Below are 20,206 nucleotides of genomic sequence, written 5' to 3' on the forward strand. Positions count from 1 at the left end.
GTTTCAGACCCAGTACCCTCAACCATTCAGCACAGGGCTTGGTGTAGTAGGGCGGGGGTTTGAGCTCACCGTAGGGTGGATGACGGGAGAGTCTGCAGCCCGCGTTCACTCCTGAACCCGAAGAGAGCCGTTCACCTCGGAGCCTCACGCGACGGGCCGTTAGGAGTAAACATCTCGCTCGCTGCTGTGTTCTGGTTCCAGTCTCTGCACGGGGACATCAGCACCCTGAAGACCACCCTGCTGGAGGGCTTCGCCGGGGTGGAGGAGGCCCGCTCCCAGAGCCAGCTGAACCGCAACAAGGACTACCTACAGCTGCTCTACAAGAAGCCACTGGACCCTCGCAGCGAGCAGCAGCTGAAGGTTGGAACCTCTGCTGCCGCTCTGTGGGAGGCGGGACTTCAACTAGCCCCTCCCCCCAAGCACTAAGGCTCAGCTCGTGAATTACATTAGTTCTGAAGTACAGATATCCTGTTGTAACAATAAACAAAGAGTGATTTAGAGTTTTACTAAAAATAAGAATGACAGATAAAGAGTAGACAATGAGTAATGAGCATTTTTAAATGCTTCATGTTACAGGAGATCCGCAGGCTGTATCAGTACGTGAAGTTTGCCGTGGAGGACGTCAACGATGTGTTGGATCTGGAATGGGAAAAACACCTGGAGAAGAAGAAAAAACAGAAGTGAGTGTACCCAGAATGGCTCTTTATGTAAGATGTGTAATGTGGTTTCTGGACCTTGTAGTCCTCTCTTACAGCAGCCTACGTACCCAGTCACTGAAACTACAGGTCCCATAATGCGTGAGCTCAAAACATCGCCGTGCCTGACTCATTTTGTGGTCTGTTTTAGACACATGATAGTCCCGGAGAGGGAGGCCCTTTACACAGCTCTGGCTAACAACATGGACATCATCAACACGCAGAAACAGAAGCTGGACCAGCTGGTGAGGGACTTGCAGAGTCTCAGGCTCTACAACAAGACCTCGGCCTGGAGTGCCCCCAGCCGACCTACCCCTGCCCCGTCACCAGGGGGGTAAGTGCCCACCTTCCGGGACCAGTCACAATTTTGTTGACCTTAAAGTTCAGTTGAATGTATTCTGTTGTAATTGATTTTATTTTCCCCGATCTTTTGTAGTTTGGACAGTGAGTTGGAGAGTCTAAGAAACGCCCTGTTGAAATCTAAACTGGAGGACGTACCCAAAGCTCCTTCAAAATCTCCATGTAGGCTCATTTGTGCAGTGTCATCACAAAAATATCACTGTGAAGTAGATCAATGGAAGTCATCCATTGATTCCATCAGTCATTTTTAGCAATATTAAGAAGGTGTTTATTTATGATTTTTTATGTCTGTAAAGTGCAGCTCACATGAGAAGTATTGGATTACTCAAATGAACTAGTTTCCACTCCGTAACTTGGGTCCTCCGCATGGAGTTGGTGATGTTTTAAAAAGGTTTAGTACAGAGTGAAGCCTCCAGGTCAGTAGGTGTGGATATATAGGGGGCTGGTTCATAATGTGAAGAATAATCATTGTAAAAATGACTTACTGCTTCTGACTATAGACTCATGTGGACACCTACAGTTTCCATGCTGTGCACCAGAGGGCACCAAAATAGTTATGATTGTGTACTTTGTAGGATAAATAAATGTTTCCTTCTCCAGCTAAGATGACCCCTGTGAAACAGACTCAGCTGAGGAACTTCCTGTCCAAGCGTCAGACTCCACCTGTCCGGTCCACCGCGCCAGGTACCTCCACTATAAACGCTTTAATGAAAGAACCGGCTCGAGTAGATTCATCAACGAGCTCCGTGAATGCTGATCCGTTTGAATCGGATCCTTCGCCCAAAAACTCGCCCTGTCTCCCTCAGCCAACCTGTCCCGGTCGGCCTTCCTGTCCCCCAAGTACTTTGAGGACCAGGATGACGTGAGCTCCGCGTCCTCCCTGTTCCAAACGCTAGAGCCGGAGGAGTCCCTGCCACTGGCGGAGGAAGAGGAGGAGGAGGAAGAGGATCCCATCTCAATCCCCGCACTGGTCCCCGCTGCCCCACGCCACCCCACAGTGGTGCGCACCTCCTCTGTCCAACCGGGCTTCACCATGCAGTCAGCCCACTTCAGCAGGGTGCCAGTGGGCCTGGGACCCAGCAGCAGTCCTGGTAAGACAGGAGGGTGACGGGAAGACGTGTTCGGTCCGGTTCGGTTTTCCTTTCTTTATACAGATACAGTTATTTACTATGAAGAATTACTGTCCAGCAACGTCTCTAGTGCTGTCATAAGATGATGAAGAAAATGTCAGAACAAAGACAATGGACAAAAACACAAAGCTAGTACATGGTGTAAAGAGATCAGTACACTTAACCATTCAGCACAAGATTTAGTGTTGAGCAGACCCGGGCATCGTAGGCCCCACGGGCCACATCTGGCCCATCTCTGACCGGCCCGCGTGAGATCGTTGATAAGTTTAAAGCCGAAAGTAAATGCAACTCTTGACACCTATTACACTGTGATAAAATAAATAATAAGTGCCTAAAATAAAACTTTACCGCTTTTATTTTGAAGGCAGCTGTTTTGTTTTTGTTTTTAAATTTGCGCCTGTCCGCTCAGTTCGCTCACTCAAATGTGTCAGCAAGTGTGTTGGGCAGCTTTCAAGAAATTAGCCTTTAGTTCTATATGTCAACTAACAGTACAAAAGAATGATTGATACAGAATGCAGTTTTTAACAAGGAATATATATATACATGTGGAGCTGTGGTGATACAGCCCAGTTATTGATCTATATATGTGGAGCTGTGGTGACACAGCCCAGTTATTGATCTATATATGTGGAGCTGTGGTGATACAGCCCAGTTATTGATCTATATATGTGGAGCTGTGGTGATACAGCCCAGTTATTGATCTATATATGTGGAGCTGTGGTGACACAGCCCAGTTATTGATCTATATATGTGGAGCTGTGGTGATACAGCCCAGTTATTGATCTATATATGTGGAGCTGTGGTGATACAGCCCAGTTATTGATCTATATATGTGGAGCTGTGGTGACACAGCCCAGTTATTGATCAATATATGTGGAGCTGTGGTGATACAGCCCAGTTATTGATCTATATATGTGGAGCTGTGGTGATACAGCCCAGTTATTGATCTATATATATGGAGCTGTGGTGATACGCATTTGGGTGTCTGCTACCTGTTTGTTGTTGCCATAATCCCCGGCATCCTTTTGAGATCGTGGTGCGCGATTTCAAAATAAGAGCGGATAGCGCGATTGAAAAAAAAAGATTCCTAAAAAAAAAAAAAAACTTTTCAAAACAGCTCGCGGGCCAGAAATAGATAGCCCGCGGGCCACTATTTGAGTATGGGGGGTATGCAGTATATATGTATTGTACAGAACCAAGTATATAATTATACATATAGTCTGGCCCTCTAAAACCGTTCCAGTTTCTCTTGTGGCCCCTTGGGGAAATGAATAGCCCACCCCTGGTGTAGAGGGATCAGTACCCTCCACCACTCAGCACTGGGTGTAGTCTTGAGGGGCTGTGGTAGCGAAGGATATGTACAACTTTAACAGTGTTAGTAGAGGGTTCCAGTTAAAGTGCGATGTGTGTACTGGCCCCTGATCAGTGTGTAGAAGTGCTGGGTGTGAATCTGTGCCTGTTCTTAGTCAGTGTACTGATGTTCTTTTGATGTTAATGGTGATGGTAATATATTGCTGATGTAATAAAATGATTGAAAATGTATTCTACATTTTACATCTGTGGGAACATCTCATGTAGAAATGACCCAGAATTACTTTGAGTAGAATCTCCTAGGTCCTACTGGAAGGTGTTTGAGAGAATGTCTTTTTACATTCTCTTATAAAGTTTTTGGAAATGCAAGGTTTTCTGCTCACAGCGATGAGATGCTTTGAGATCATAGCAGTGGTGTGAGTTTCTGATCAGTATGAGAGAGATGCAGGTATCTTTGATCCATGAGTTCACTCGGCAGTCTTCAGGATCCCATGCTGAGCTGACCTCTTACGACCCTGATCACTCTCGTGGCTTGATAATGAACTCCATTAACTCATGAGTTGATTCGTTAGAGCAGGGAACATGTTTGGGCAGCCAAAGTTAAAGCAATTTGTGGACTTCCCGGAACAGAGGTTTGAAATTGATTTAATAAACTGATGAACTGATAAGTCGGTTTGTATCACTTGCCTCATATATTCAGTATGTAATAACTACTACAATCCTTTATTGTCCTCTTTTCATTTTGCAGTTGTACCCAAGATAAACATGGGTAGTGCTGACAGCACAGCACTGGCCACCAAGACAGTGAAGCACGGAGCCCCGCCCACAGAGAAGGCCACGCCCACCACTCTCCCCGCCTCCCAGGCTGCAGGAAGGGCTGCTCTAAACAGACAGATGATCAGTCAAAAACCAGGTGTGAGGACATTTTACAGGTCGTTTCTAAAACGGGTGTTTTGAGTCACCAAAAACTCTGTAGTTAATTTGCCGTTGTGATCCTTGTTCATACAATCATACAAACTGTTTTGGATCATGTTTGATGGTTAACACATTCCTACGTGGTCAGGGCAATATGGAAATAAAGATATATTATAAAGTTTCATATTCTACCCATATGAAACTTGGATGAAGTGCAACAAGATATGTATTCATGAGTGCTAGTAACTTTGTGGTCAGTTAGAGAAAATTATGCTGCACTCTATACTTGGTGTATTTTAGTAGGTGTACAGTGTACTGATAAATATGTAGAGGTCACTAATAAATGTGTGGTGCACATTGGTCACCATAATGTGTAGAAAACCAAGGCCGCTAATAAATGCGTATCTTACATTTGTTGCTAATAAATATATAGTTGATCACTAATGTGTAGTTCACATTGGCCGCTGATAAATGTGACTTGCGTTGCAGTGGGCACCTCTCTGACGGAGTTCACCCTGAAGTCTGTGCCTCAGGTGGTTAACGTCCAGGAGCTGAAGGTCAAGAGCCCTGCCTTGCCCGTCCCATCTACCGTCATCAGGTCTGTCTCTTCTGTCAGGTCTGCTGTCTGGTGGTCTGTCTGGTCTGTCCCTTCTTCTGTCTCACACCTCCACCATTTACCAGCCTCTTAAACAGACTACTGTTCTTTTTATCTGCATAGCGTGTAGAGCTTTGCGGAGAGATTTATGACTCTTATTTCAGTTGTATTAGATCTCGTTTGTGCATCGTACTGCACATGTTAAATATAGGGGCTGACTAAAGGCTCCTTGACATGGAGAGCAGGAGTTAATTGCCGTCTTCCACAGTGAAGTTTGTGCTCTACGACACTTTTAAAGGCTCTAATTGTGGTTTATGTAACAACGACAGAAGCTTCCCCGCGCTAGTGATGCACTCTTATTAAACCACACTCCATTACTGGAGTTGATCCGCATTATATTGCATCTTATTTTTGTGCTTTTAAAAGATTGCAAATTATGACTAAGCAAAAAAAAACATCCTCTTTTAGGGCATCGTTAAGCATGTAGATCATGGTTTAATGTGAAATGGCAATATGAGTGTGTAAACATGGTCACGTTCTGTGTTCTGTATAACCTTCAAAGTGCCCCCCCCCCTCATGTCCCCTCAGGATTGGAGCTTATTGGGCTCTTGGCATTGCAGCAGGACCCTGACATTGTGGCCCCTCTCAGCCCGCACGTTTGCATCTTTCCCCACTTAATGTTTTCTCAAGCCACTTTTCTTTTTATGTGTTTTATTAACCTTTCTAGTAAGGTTAATAAAATCTTAATTCCTTGCTTGTTTATCACAGTCTGATTTAGTCTCTGCGCTGGCCTTTAAAAATGATGTCATGCCAGGAGGCCAAATTAGAGGAAAATTTATAGAGAGGAGAGGGAGCACCAAACATCGAGGACTTTTCAGAGGCTTCAGCATAATGGGTGGAGATTTCATACGTCTGTGTAGAGATCAGTGACGAGGTTGACCGGAGCCTGTGCAGCGTTTGACTGCATTTCAGAGTGAGGGCATGACATTGGAGGGAGGAGGTGTGGGTCATGAGGACCTGCAGAAGATCCTGAGACGTTTCCATATTCCAGTGGGAGTACTGCATATTGCATGGCCTTTAACGTGTTGTGTGTTCTCGATGGCCTGCAGTCGTGCAGGGAGGCTCCTCCATGTCTTCGTCCCTGCTTGTGTGTGTACCGACGACGTGCAGAGAAATGAGGTCAGAAGAAGAGAAGAAGCATAAAGTAGGGCGTTTTGGCTTCTGCAGAACGTTGTGGTTCATTTTAATCAGGAGTTGACTGTCAGTTTGGCGTGTTTACATGGAGGTTTGAAGGTCATTCTAGATGATTCGGCCCTGGTCGGTGAGCCTCAAGGAGCAGAGGGCTTCGTGTAGAGCGTGTTGGTGCTCTGTGTAGGGCAGGGGTGCCCACAAGTTTTCAGCTTGCGAGCTACTTATAAGATGACGAAGTCAGAAAGATCTACCTATTTATTTTTTAGCGGCGTGTGTCGATCGTTGACAATCGTCAGATTGGCTACCATGTATGTCAATCAATATACAACCATCAGTGCATATGGACGATAGCCTGTCATTCATCCACTACTTTTTGATGTCATGCGATCTACCCACACTTCCTTCGTGATCGACCGACGTAATGGGCACCCCTGGTGTAGGGAAACATCAGCCTTCCTCTTGCTTGTGACATGGTTCTGAAATCTCAACTCCACAACCACACATAATGGCCTTAATGTACAGACTCAACTCGCATGCTTGGAATTGACTCCACTGTGATCAATCAGGTATTCCAATGTGATTTTTAAATAAATATCTCACTTTAAATTTGTTTTGCACAATTTGAGTTTGTTACTTACGAATAGGTTATAAATTTGAGTTTTCTCACCTCAGATTTTGGACTTATAAATTGTCGCTGTGATGAAATTGCTGTTGTGAACTTTTATTTTGAAAAGGATTGGTCTAGCAGACTGGTTCTGGAGTTGTGACGAGGTCTTGTTGCTTTATGCTTGTAGGCGTTGTATTACACACAGCTGGTGGCTGTCTAACCTAGTGGAAGTAGTCATAGAGATGCACCTGGTCTTACTTAATGCAGTCTCCACGGTAGCCCATACAACTTTAATGGCAACACTTCAAATATTTATAGTTTGTCCAATAAACCTGAGGTGGTGGACACCTGCTGCATAAATCACCTGAGTGACCTCTGTAGTCCACAAGGAGGAGCCCGTGAGTCAAAATCTACGGAGTTTGACTGAAGAGGAGAGTGATTTTGTGTTTGGAGTGTGTGCATAAGTCTGAGCACATACTCTGCATGCATAAGGTATTGTTTTTACAGTGGTGCTTATTTCACCAATTATTTATGAGGCATGGTGTATGGAATGCCAAGGTCAAGAGCGTCTCCTCATGTCCTATACTGAGCTGGGCTGATATGTGCACACTCCTGTTTTCTGGCCTGAGTTCATGGAGTTCAGATGCCTCTTCAGTTCTGTGTTTTGTTTAGTGGAGGGTTTGCTTCCTTGCTTATGCTGTTTGTCATGATCAGGGTGTGAGCGGAACAGGGGGAGACATCTGGTGTGTGTGTGTGTGTGTGTGAGATAGAGAGAGAGTATGTTTGTAGATGGGTGCCTGTGGGTTTGGTTGAGGGTAAGCAAAGCAAGATTTGGTGGTTATTGTTACTATGTGTGTGGGTTTGGGTGATTGCAAGCGACCGTAAATGGCATCACTGGCTTTGATTAGGGTGTGTGATTGTGTGTGTGTGTGTGTGTGTGTGTGTGTGTGTGTGTGTGTGTGTGTGTGTGTGTGTGTGTGTGTGTGTGTGTGTGTGTGTGTGTGTCTCCTCGGTGTCCTCTCTGGGCTGTCTGTATTGATCAATAGAATGATGATGTATTCCCCGTTCTGATTTAGCCTTAGCAGTGCATAGCACTGCGTATTGAGAGAATGACAAGGAATCTCTCTCTCTTCCTCCCTCCCCTCTCTCTCTCTCTCTTCCCCCCCCCCCCCTCTCTCTCTTCCTCCCTCTCTCTTCCTCCCCCCCTCTCTTTCTTTCTCTCTCTGTCTTCCTCCCTCTCTCTTCCTCCCCCCCCCCCTCTCTCTCTCTCTCTCTCTCTCTCTCTCTCTCTCTCTCTCTCTCTCTCTCTCTCTCTCTCTGTGTGTGATGTGCATGTATGTCTCGTCCTAAGTCCTCTTCACCACTATCAGTTGCCTCTCCAAAGAAGGCTGCGTAGCTCACACAGAGCCTTCTTTACCAGCTCATTTCCTCCATCACGTTCACCTCCTCACAGACTCCTAACCACGTCATATGTCATGCCTCCACCTCCTTCCCCCTCTCTGTTTGTCTATCTCTCACTCCATCTTCATCTCCCCAGTCTATATCGTACAACACAAACAGCCATTCTGTGCCCTCTACATACATGTAGCTGTCTGGCTGACTCCAGCTCCTGTTCCCTGAGCTGGTGCTGTTGCGGTAACTGTCTGGATGGGTCGTGTGTCGCCCCCCCAAGGGGAGTTTCCAAATTAGCCGTGTTGGCCTCTGTGTCTCTGGCCTGTGTTAGTCGTGCTCTCTCTAATCTGTTTCTACGTGGAAAAGTTTTATTAACACTGTCATTATTACATTATTCACTCATGTCATTGGCAGGTTCAGAACTACTCAGTCTGAAATTAGCACAGAATTTAGATTTATTTGTTCAACCTGCTATTAAATTTTTTTTTTGTAACCCATAAAAATGAAGGACTTCAAACTGAATGGGAGTGCAAGGCTGGACTATTAAAAGACACATCATGCGTTTTTCATGAGCTTTTCTTAGTTAGCATTTCAGTCGTTTGTTCACTTGTAATGGATCACTAATGCACTGCGGTATTAGACTGAAACATTAGCCTCACTTAGCAAAGCCTAAACTGAATTCTCTGTCTCCCTCCCTCTCTCTCCCTTCACATTCTCTCTCCCTCTCTCTCTCTCTCTCTCTCTCTCTCTCTCTCTCTCTCTCTCTCTCTCTCTCTCTCTCCTGCAGCTCCTCTGTACCTGTGCCTGCAGCTCAAGTCGTCCAGCAGGTCCTGGCCACTGTGGAGGCCAAGAGAGTGAGTTCCTCTCGCGTTGGTGCCATTTAACCTGCAGCCCAGACAAGTTGAGGGTTCCAGGGTGGATCTTCACCGTAGCCGTCCACTCGTGTCTTCATCTTGATATATTCCGTATTCGTTCTGTACTTTTTTCTATTGTTTGATCAATCTTTTTTTTTTTTGTCACAATCAAGCTTAAAGTGAATGTTCTCAGTGATAGCTGAGCCACCTGCCTTTCTTACGATCCTGCTAGAAGTCAGGATGGTTTGTGTAGTCACATGCTAGCTGGGAGCTTTTGAGCCTTCTCAGTCTTCACATCAGGGATAGGGAGTCAAGGAAGGGATGCCGGGCTCAGATAACGGCTCTTTTTCAGTTAGCCGGATAAAAACAGACCTTGGTGAACTCGAGGCTGTTCCCACTACTTCTTTCTCAGTGGTGACTCATTTGATTTCTGGAGCGCCTATATGAGCAGCCGTCAGAGAGATGGGTTTGGTATAGGCAGAGGGCGACCACGCAATCTCTCGTTTCTTTCTTCCGCCTGTGCCCGCGTGTTCCTGATCGCAGCCTGTTTCAGCACGTGTTTCAAACGAGAAATTGCAGAGACGGTGTCGTCCTTTATACGGTGGGAGTAAGGAGACACCCGAACGGCACTGTGAAATACCCCGGACCCCTCTGAAATTCCAGCAGGGGTGTGAAACGGAGGACACAGCAGTAAAGATGTTGTGTGGCAGGATTCAGCACCCCCCCCCCCCCCCCACGCTCAAAATGGGGACTGACATTCCGAAGGCAGAGTGGCTTCACTCAAAGTCCCAATTCAGCAGTTAAACATGTTTGTTTTGTTTATTTATGCCTTTTCTATTTATATAATTTGTGGACCTTTTTTTTTTTTCCTTTCCATTGTAAACTACATGGTATTAATACACTCAGCGGTGACTTTATTAGAAATGCACACTCGCTGGGCACCTCCCAGGGTGCACTGGGACTATATGTGACTTTTATAAACACAACTATTACAGGCTGGAGTCCTATTTCGGGTCAGAAGGGCCAGTGGATGGCTAGCTAAAAACCGTTCGTGCTACCAGAAAGGGTGCAATTCATGCCTGCTGGATCGTCTGCTAATGATAATAAGATAATAATGTCCCCTTTCTCTGTTGTTCTCGTCTCAATCCCCTCCCCTAGAATTCTTCCCCGGCTGCAGTAAAGGTGTCTGTCCCAGCGGCCGAGGCCAGCCCTTCACCCCCCCAGGGCTTTGTGTTCGGTATGCTTACGGGCGACTTACACCGCACCGCCGCACACCTCTGAAAATGTGACCGAGGCAAAACGGAAGCGAGAAGTCCAGTTGTCAGCACTCAATACCGCAACACCACGACTCAGCGGAAACGCTGAACGCAGTCCGTCGTGGGTGGCAGGAAGTTAGTTAGCTAGTACTTTCTGCCAGTTCCTTTAGTTTTAACATAATTCACAATGTCTGATGTGCTGGCTAATGTTGGCTAACATGGATTTTATACAGCGTTGTCACATTTTACTATATTGTATTTTTTTTATTTGTTCTCAAGACACTTTTTTTACACAATTGCCTCCATACCTCAGTACATTAGAGTGCAATAATATAAAAAGAAGAGTGCCCCCGCCCCCCCCAAATTTTCCTCACATACTTTTGATATGGCCTACACAATCTAAAAACCACTATATCGAGTTAAAGACCATTAAATCTGTTGAAAAATTGAATGGCGAACCCTGTAGTGTAGTAGTGGTAGTAGTAGTACTGATGTAGTAGTGATGTAGTGAAGGTGTAGGTCTGCTTGTATCTGCAGCCTCCAAGGCCGAAGCCCCATCGGTCTCCAGCGCTACATCCTCTCTCGGGGAGCAGAGCAGTAAAGGCTTCTCCTTCTCCACCGGGTGAGTGTACTTCACAGCCTCCATGTTTACCTGCCCCTCTGCATCCACCCGCACGCTGTTCAGTACAACTTGTCCGTCTGTCTTTCATCAGTTATTTATTTGTGAGTATGAGGTGCCACGAACCTCACATTAATACTTTAGAATGGTTGTTTGCCTTTGTTTGTGTATTTACAGTATCTGTGGGAATGAGTTTTCAATTGTCGTTGGTTAGAAAGGCTGGCAGGGATGAGTTTGGGGGTTTTTTTGTTTGTTTTTCTTCCACAAGCTCCTCTTTAAATCCCAGGAGCTTGTGGACTTTGTTTTGTGAGGGAGTTTGTTTCTAAGTCTCTATATTTGTGTATTTGTGTGTGGTTGTGGTTGTGCGTGTGTGTTTGCGTGTCTCCTGTAAAAGGCCACCGGGTGGGTTCTCCTTCTGTCTGAGCTCCACGTCATCTCCCTCTCAGCCAGCCTCCAGCTCACAAGGTAACCATGGTCTTCACACTGTTTTTGCCTCTGGGCTTTTTGTGTTTTTTTTTTTTTTTACTTGATTCTTCTGAGCAAAAAGAGGCTCTATGCTGTTAGTTGTTGATGTGAAATGTTCAACAAAACAATTTCTAGTTTAATCAGAGTATATAAAATAAGTATATTAAAGTTTGAGTTACTTGAATATTTTAGTGTATAATTGCAGTACAGTTCAATTATATTTATATACAGTTCAATTATATTAAGTCTTTTAATACAAAAATATGTAAAATTCAGCTGATGACTCGCACATCTTTATTCTGTATCTTTTTGTTCCCGTTTTCTCCATATAGCCAAAGATGTGGCTCCGGTGAGTAAGTTTTCCTTTGGCAACAGTTCAGGGAAGATGCTCTTCACCACCTCAGAAGCTCCCATCTCCCTCACCCCAAAACCAGTCACTTCTGCGCTGGCCGCCAGTTCGTCTACCCCTCCATCCAGCATGGTCGAACCCACCAAGGTGATCTCCACCACCCCTTCCCTTCAGGCCCCCAAAGCCCAGGGGGTCACGGGAGAAACCCTGGGCAGTTTCTCTGGTCTGCGAGTCGGCCAGGGCGAAGAGCCAGTGAAAGAGCCCCCCAAAACCACAGTGAGCTTCACCTTCGGACAGTCCGGCAATGGCGTTCCGGCCACGGGCTTCACGTTCGGCACTCCACAGCCAAAGCCCGTTACAGCTGGTAATGGGTCGGACTCCACCAGGACAGCAGACCTTTCCAAGAGCAGTGTGCCCCTCTCGCTGTCTGCCTCTGCTGGGGTCTTTAAACCCCCCTGAACCTGCGCAGTCGTCCGCCCCTAAACAAGCCTTCTCCGTCATGCCCACTCCCTCCATCTCCTCCACAGCCACCTCCTTCAGCAGCCTCCTAGCGGCTCCTCTTCCCCCGAAACCACAGCCGCCACCGAGAAGCCCCCCGTGCCCGGGCCATCGCCTCCTCTCCAGCCCTCCTCGACTACGCCGCATGAGGAGGTGACCTCAGAGCCGAGTGGCGAGGCTCCCACACCGTCCACGCCGCCCCCCGCGTCCGTCACCACAGAAGCCCCGCCCCCCCTGCCTGCCAGCACCCCGCCCGTCGTCGTCACGGCACCTGCGGAAAAGCCGCCCACCCCCGTCTACTCTTGCTCCCGAGGTCACGGCGACGCCTCCGCCCCTCACGTCTCCGCCCGCTGAACAGACACCCGTAACGGAACCGTTTGCCCCCACGCCTACTACAGAGACGACCCCAGCACCTCCACCCACCCCAGCACCAGCTACTGCACCAGCGACGGTAACCGCAGCTGCGGCTCCACCCTCAGCTACGCCCGGCTCCATTTTCGCTCAGCCGGTGGTCAGTACAAACAGCACCACTCTGCCGGTCACCAGCTTCACCCCGGTCACAGGTACCACATCTACGGCGGCCCCGGCGGCCCCAACAGCGCCTGTAGCGCCCAGCACCACGGCCGCCGCCCCTGCCCCGGTGTTTGGCCAGCCCACCTCCACCACCTCCGCCCCCGCCTTCGGATCCTCCGCCTTTGGTGCGGTCTCCACCGCCCTCCGGCTTCGGGAATCCCGGTTTCGGGCAGGCGGCTCCGACGGCCGGCTTCGGCCAGCCCGCCCCGGGCTCGGCCGGCGGCTTCACGTTTGGCCAGTCGTCGTTCGGGGGCGGATCCGGGTTCGGACAGACGCCGGCGGCCACCCGCCACCACGCCGGCCTCCAGCAGCGGAGGGGGCCTCTTCGGCTCGTCCGGCACCAGCAGCGCCAGCTCCTTCTCCTTCGGGGCCAGCAGTACGGGCTCTGGAGGCGGGGCGGGAGCGGGCATGTTCGGGCAGCCTGGCGCAACCCGCCTTCGGTCAGCCCGGCACGGCCTTTGGCCAGGGATGTTTATTTGGTAGCAACACCACCACCACCACCTCATCTGGGTTTGGATTTGGACAGCCCGCCGGTGAGGAATTTTTTACGTGTGTGTGTGTGTGTGTGTGTGTGTGCGTGTGTGTGTGTGTGTGTGTGTCACTTTTTCTGTGTGCATGCATGTGTGCCTTTGACTGTGTATGTAGGGATGTGTGGATTTCTGCCCATTTCAATAATTCTATTTCTAAAATCTATTTAATGTTTTTTTTTCATGAAGTATAATGTAGCATTTAAAAATTTTATTAAAACCAGTATGTCCTAATTTAAATGATTTTGGTCACACTGTAGCCAAAAAAAAAACTGCATGTGATGGTCCAGCCCAGTCTGAGAATTTCTGCGGTGTCATGAGAGTCTGTGCCCCACTGGGAGGCAGCTGGGCTCTTTATCTCGGGGCCACCAGGAGACGCCTAATCTAAAGGCATGAGCCACATTCTCACCGGCTCATCCCTTCTCATGAATTCCCAGAATTCTCTTGGTAAAATGGGCTGGGTGGGCCGTGGAACAGCTGATCGGCGGTCCGTCTTCTCAGGCTTGCCTGCCTTTTCACTGGGGCTTTGGAGTAGACAGTTTGGAATTTCAGTTTCCACCTGTTTGCACCGCAGTCTAAGGGTCAAATTCTGCCCCTGTTAAGAATTTGCTAATTGAATGTTGCAGATCTGGAGGGCGGAGTTGTTTCTGCTCACAGACTCACAGATGTCCCCATTAGATATTTAGCAAAATTCTGTTTCGCTTGTGTTTCATGATCAGTCCAAAGTCTAGCAAAAGGAAATGAATGAACTGTGAAAACTATCAGTAATATAGTTAGACCGGTCTGGATGTTTGGCACTAATTTTCTCAGTAAACCAATGACTCAATTGCCCTAGTTTATTTGGCCAACTGGCCTCATTCATAGTCGGTCATCTTGGACGAAATCTGCAGATTGAATTTACTTTTGATCTAAATCATCACCACCAGGATTTCCCATCATGGCAGCACATTCGTTTATTTAAAACTTGCAATATTATTGCTTCTGTTGTAGTTGTGTGGCTTTGTAGTAATTATCTCCATCTCTGTACAGACATGCAAGGTAGTGGTTATCCTTTCCTTGAGCATGATGGATTCATATAATGCAATCTTCTGACCTGCACCCCCACCTGAGAGGACTGAAAGCAGTGAAGATCCCTTAGACCTGCTAGAATATGCATTAGGGGCTCAACACAACCTCTGATATTAATGATAAAAAACATGTGTAATTGCTGTCCTGCTGTGTTTCCCGTGCCGTGTCCGGAGTACTAAGTAACGGCAGGTGACAGACGGAAGAGCAGGGACTCAAGGGCAGAAGATGAATCGTGAATCAATCACTTCAGCATCACCGTCTAATGTTCAGATGAATTTGTCAAAACATAGAAATAAAAGCTACGTCGAAGGCAGGCGTCTCTTGAAAGTCAGAACGAGTCCAGAGGTCTACGCTGTGATGCATGTGCTCCTCAGACATTATAGAATGTCGAAGAAGATCGGCAGAGGGGAAACACGGGGCAGCCCTCTTAATTCATGTTCTGATCGTGATACATGGGCCCTTTGACCCGTTCTTTCTTTTTGTTGGGGTTTTTTTTTTTTTTGTACAGTAAATACAGACTTTGTGTATGGATAGGCCTAGTTGCTCAGCATGCAGTTAGTGTATTACATACTTGATCAATTCCCGTCGATAGCCTCTATTACAACCGACGAGCAGCTCTGAGGTTTTCGCATCATTCTCGCTGTCGTCTGTCTTGTCTCAGGTTTTTCTCGCTGTCGTCTGCATTGTCTCAGGTTGTTTTCACTGTCGTCTGCATTGTCTCCCTCTTCACACGCAGCTTTTGGCAGCACCCCCACGCCCTCTGTGTTTGGTCAGCCGCCCAACACCGGCAGCGTCTTTGGCCAGGTAATGTGTTAGAAGCATTCTGTCCAACAGGAGTCATTACTTCTTCACATTGCTGTTCAGCCTGGGTTTTCTACCACATTGTCTACAGAAGTCCCTTTAAAAAAAGGCAGGGCGACGGCGGGCAGAGAGAGACTATCGAGTCTCTTTAAATGAAATATTACATCTTTGTGTCAATACAGTCAATACTCCTCACTGTAAGAGGAGCTGAGCTGGTACCCATACAGCAGGAGCTATGTGGGTTTTACTATATCTGGCAACACTTGGAACAGTCCTGTGAAAATGACAGAACTTGGAGGTTTCGTTTAACTTTACTGAGTCACTTTAAATTAAATTCTCACACTTGAGTGTCACTTCGATCCTAACTGAGAGAAGGAGTGCTCTTTAAACCAGTGTCCTATCATTGGCGTACAATCCACATCAATTGTAATTGAGTCCTAGGAAACTGACAAGAACTTACACTTTGAGGATGGTGCAGTGTGAAACAGATTTTCTTTGCTTGCGTGGTCAAATTTGGGGGGGTCTCTGGAGCAGAAAGAGAAAGAGACATGCTTCTTTATGTCCAAGTCTTTTCTCAGGACTGTCTCCAAGTGACCTCCAGACATTGTAGTCATTCTAGTCTCTCTCTGCACACATGTCCATGGTTAGTGTTTGCCACAGTGTTGATCTCAACTACAGCTCATCTTCAGTCTTGCGTTTTACATCGTTTTAGTTAGATTACAGATTTACATCGTTTCCAGCAGCATCTTTACGACATAAGGCATGAGTTTGTGTTAAATAAACAGCATGTCCAAACATCTGTCTTTCTGTCTCCTCTTTGTTTGCGAGGCAGCCTTCATCTGGAGGGGGGCTCTTCGGCTCGGGGGCTGGCAACCCGGCTTCTCCTCAGCCTTGGGGTTCTTCAGCGGTCTGGGGGGCAAACCCAGTGAAGACGCCGCTAACAAAAACCCATTTGGAACCACAGCGGTGGGTTTGGACAGACCAGCCAATCAGGTGAGGTGTTGCCCAAAGTATTTGGCAGTATGTAAGCACAGGAGGAACAAGGGATTTATATTTGCATATTGTATGCTAATCCACCAGTCAAAAGGCAAAGATTTTTATGATTATTAATGATGTAACCTAACCGTATTAGACTTTTGAACAACAACATACACTCACTGGCAACTTTATTAGGTACACCTGTCCAACTGCTCATTAACGCAAATGTTGTATCAGCCAATTACATGGCAGCAACTAAATTGCATTTAGGCAAGATGATCTGCTCCAGTTCAACCGAGCATCAGAATGGGGAAGAAAGGTGCTTAAGTGACTCTGAACGTGGCGTGGTTGTTGGTGTCAGACGGGCTGGGCTGAGTATTTCAGAAACTGCTGAATCTACTGGGATTTTCACGCACAACCATTTCTAGGGTTTACAGAGAATGGTCCGAAAAAGAGAAAGAAGAGCGTCAGTTCTGTGGGCGGAAACGCCTTGTTGATGCCAGAGGTCAGAGGAGAATAGCCAGACTGATTCAAGCTGATAGAACGGCAACAGTAACTCAAATAACTGGTCGTTACAACCGAGGCATGCAGAAGAGCATCTCTGAACACACATGTCGAACCTTGAGGTGGATGGTCTACCAGCAGCAGAAGACCACACCAGGTGCCACTCCTGTCAGCTAAGAACAGGAAACTGAGGCTACAATTCGCACAGGCTCACCAAAATTGGACAATAGAAGATAAGAAAAACGTTGCCTGGTCTGATGAGTCTATTTCTGCTGCAACATTCAGATGGTAGGGTCAGAATTTGACGTCAGCAAATTGAAAGCATGGATCCATCCTGCCTATCAACCGTTCAGGCTGGTAGTGGTGAGTCAATGGTGCGGGGGATATTTTCCTGGCACACTTTGTAACAATTAAGCATCGTGTCAACCTACCTGAGTATTGTTGCTGACCATGTCCATCCCTTTATGACCACAGTGTACCCATCTTCTGATGGCTACTTCCAGCAAGATAACACGCCATGTCAAAAAGCATGAATCATCTCAGACTGGTTTCTTGAACACGACAATGTACACAAATGGCCTCCACAGTCACCAGGTCTCAATCCAATAGAGCACCTTTGGGATGTGGTGAGATTCGGGAGATTCACATCATGGATGTGTAGCCGTCAAATCTGCAGCAACTGCGTGATACTAACGTCACTATAGACCAGACTATAGACCGTGCCTTGTTGAATCTATGCCACACAGGATTACAGCAGTTCTGTAGGCAAAAGTGGGTCCAACCCGGTACTAGCAAGGTATAGCTAATAAAGGGGTATAGCTAATAAAGGGGTATAGCTAATAAAGGGGCCGGTGAGGGTACATTGTACTGTACATTGCTCACATTCTGCAATATACAGCTTATCTAGACATTATACATTAATGCATTTAGGGTTCGTTCCCTCTGCTTGAGCTGCAATGCTGTTCCCTCTACTCACTCATCCCATGTTGGCTTCCGTTCTCAGCTGTGGTACCAGCCGGTCACATGTGAACTTTTATCAGCATTCATTATTATGCAATTATGCATTATTGCTCATAACCAAGGCCTGTTTTTGTTAAACGCTGAGAGTTTTGTTTTTCCCATAGTACTTCATCATTCCAACCTGTTTATTTTCCCACCACAAACCTAGTCTTGCACACTCCATCTATTATTCTACTTAATTCTGACACCCCCGAAGAATATGCTACAATGCTTAATGCCTCCCTATCTGAGGTTCTTAATAGATCCCCCCCATGAGAATTAAAACTGTCCTTGAATACTTCCTCTCCGTGGTACACTAATGAATTGTGTGCCATGAAAGTTCGTCATCAACTGGAATGACTTTACAAGAAATCTCAAATCTGTTCATGCTGTTTAAGCAGCATGTATCTGCCTACAGAGATACACTCCTAAGTCTGCTTATCTCCATTTTATTTATTTTTTTACCAGTGCTGGACCGAATATCCACCATGTACTTTAAACAGTCAACTGTTTAAACCCCCTGAACATACTGTAGCTGAACGTAATTTGTTGAGTGGATTGCAGATTGGCTACGTGAATGTCAATCAAATACAACCGTCAGTGCAGATGTGCGATTCATCTACTACTATTTTATGTGACGCGATCTACGCACATTCCTTCGCGATCGACCGACACTTCCTTCGTCGTTCGACGTAATGAGCACCCCTGTTGTACATCATTTCAAATTGGACTTCCATTGCCATGTGAATGACACTCAGATCTGTCTCAGGGCCACATTGTCATTTAGAAGCAGTCCTTTCAGAAATTAAACTTTGGATGAAATGCAGCACTTTCATTTGACCTTATACCTGCTCTACTGTTAAAACTCTTTTTTTTTTTACCTGCACAGTACTGTGAAAATGTAACCAAGCCAGTCTCATCTGCTGCTGAATCTTTCATTCATGCTTTTATCTCTAGCTGAATGGGCTACTGTAGCTCTCTCCTTGATGGTATTAACTGTTCTCTCCTTCACAAGATTCAGACGGTTCAGAACTTGTCTTCTCACTCAAACCCGGTGACACTTGCACATTACACCCATTCTTCAAAATCTTAACTGGCTTCCTTTAAGAACCACATATATTTCAAAATCTTCTTTTTCACATTTAAAGTTCTCAACGGCCTCACCACTTTATCTGTCCGATCTTCTACAAATCCACTCGCTCTCCTCTGATCTTATTTAACTGGGCTCCTCACTGTTCCTTCATCTACCTTTCATAGCTCTGGTGATTCAACATTTTATACAATTGCTCCATAACTCTGGAACTCACTAACCTCACATGTCTGAGAATCTACATATCTTCTCTCACCATATTTTTTATTTTTGTGATGGTAAAAATTGTATTGTTCTATGAGATTGGAAGCAGATGTGTGTTGGAGGACAGGGAAAGAATAAGACTGCCTTTTTTCAGGGAGCACCACCCTGTTTGGGAACAGTGGAGCAAAGACGTTCGGCTTTGGGGGTTCGGCGTTTGGAGATCAGAAGACTTCGGGGACGTTCAGTGCTGCTGGTGGCACCGTGGCCACCCAAGGATTCGGCTCCTTCTCCACCCCTGCCAAATCAGGTGCGCCTCCCTCTCAGAGCCAAAACAGATGATGCTCTCACGTACAAGGCGGTGTTCCTACCTCTCGCGTCTGCAGCCCCACTCACAACCTGTACGGGCGCGACGTCTAGTGGTGACGGTTCTTGACACCACTAGGGTGTAGAAGAGCGCCACCTTGCCCTGAATGTTTGGAAAAGGAACCCGCTTTTCTGAAAGCGGAGCATGCGGTTGTGTTAATAGTGGCTAAATAACCCAGACGGCACATTACGGTGTTGAATGCATTGTGGTAAATCACTGATGCAGCGCTCTGTTAGTTGTCCTGCAAAAGCTGCAGAGCAGGGATTCCCTCTCACTGTGATTGGCTGGCTGCACAGGTAATCGGGACTGGGGTTTGATGAAGGATTGTAGGCTCTGTTAGCTATGTGGACAAATGTCTTAGGAATAATGTAGTGGTTGACGGTCAGGTGTGCATAGATTAAACATCTGTACGTGTTTTAGTGTTGACCCAGCTTGGCACATGAGTTGATCAGAAGAGCACTCCTTCTGGTGAAACAGCACCATAACCCCGCTTAAACAGCAAAAAGCACAGTACTCTGTTTAGAAGAATGCACACAGTCTATGTGGTACAATGCCTAGAGGTGTACGTACACAGAAGCTCCTACTCTTATTTTGACTACTCTAAGACTTCTATTATTAATTCAATTAATTAAGACTTCTATTATTAATTCAATTTCTTTTCAATGTGCAAAAGAAATCATACCATTCACCCCACTGACATTCATTTATTCGATGTAACAATGGGGAGAAGAAAACCTGCTTCCCGTGTGTGCGTTCCCATTATAAATTCGCATCTGTCCCGTTGATTGTTGGAGGCTTCGCTAATGGCCGTTATCCAGTGAGCGTAATCCAATTACATTGGCTCAATCAATTATTCACCGG

At 46.6% G+C, this 20,206-nt stretch overlaps 1 protein-coding gene across 1 annotated transcript in view; it reads left to right on the top strand.

Moving 5' to 3' along the window:
* The window catches only part of nup214 (nucleoporin 214), a 35,696-nt gene that overhangs the window by 9,454 nt on the left and 6,036 nt on the right, over positions 1-20,206 (top strand). Inside the window, 24 exon segments of the mRNA XM_077011480.1 lie at positions 202-360; positions 577-680; positions 847-1,029; positions 1,132-1,217; positions 1,656-1,739; positions 1,862-2,146; positions 4,245-4,409; positions 4,901-5,009; positions 8,984-9,050; positions 10,209-10,287; positions 10,844-10,928; positions 11,320-11,390; positions 11,723-12,189; positions 12,191-12,302; positions 12,305-12,480; positions 12,482-12,940; positions 12,942-13,090; positions 13,092-13,238; positions 13,240-13,343; positions 15,142-15,214; positions 16,035-16,096; positions 16,099-16,167; positions 16,170-16,199; positions 19,136-19,288. Of these exon segments, the coding sequence (XP_076867595.1) occupies positions 202-360; positions 577-680; positions 847-1,029; positions 1,132-1,217; positions 1,656-1,739; positions 1,862-2,146; positions 4,245-4,409; positions 4,901-5,009; positions 8,984-9,050; positions 10,209-10,287; positions 10,844-10,928; positions 11,320-11,390; positions 11,723-12,189; positions 12,191-12,302; positions 12,305-12,480; positions 12,482-12,940; positions 12,942-13,090; positions 13,092-13,238; positions 13,240-13,343; positions 15,142-15,214; positions 16,035-16,096; positions 16,099-16,167; positions 16,170-16,199; positions 19,136-19,288 (3,478 nt within the window).

This window comes from Brachyhypopomus gauderio, chromosome 7 (assembly GCF_052324685.1).
Source record: "Brachyhypopomus gauderio isolate BG-103 chromosome 7, BGAUD_0.2, whole genome shotgun sequence".
NCBI classification, from domain to species: Eukaryota; Metazoa; Chordata; class Actinopteri; order Gymnotiformes; family Hypopomidae; genus Brachyhypopomus; species Brachyhypopomus gauderio.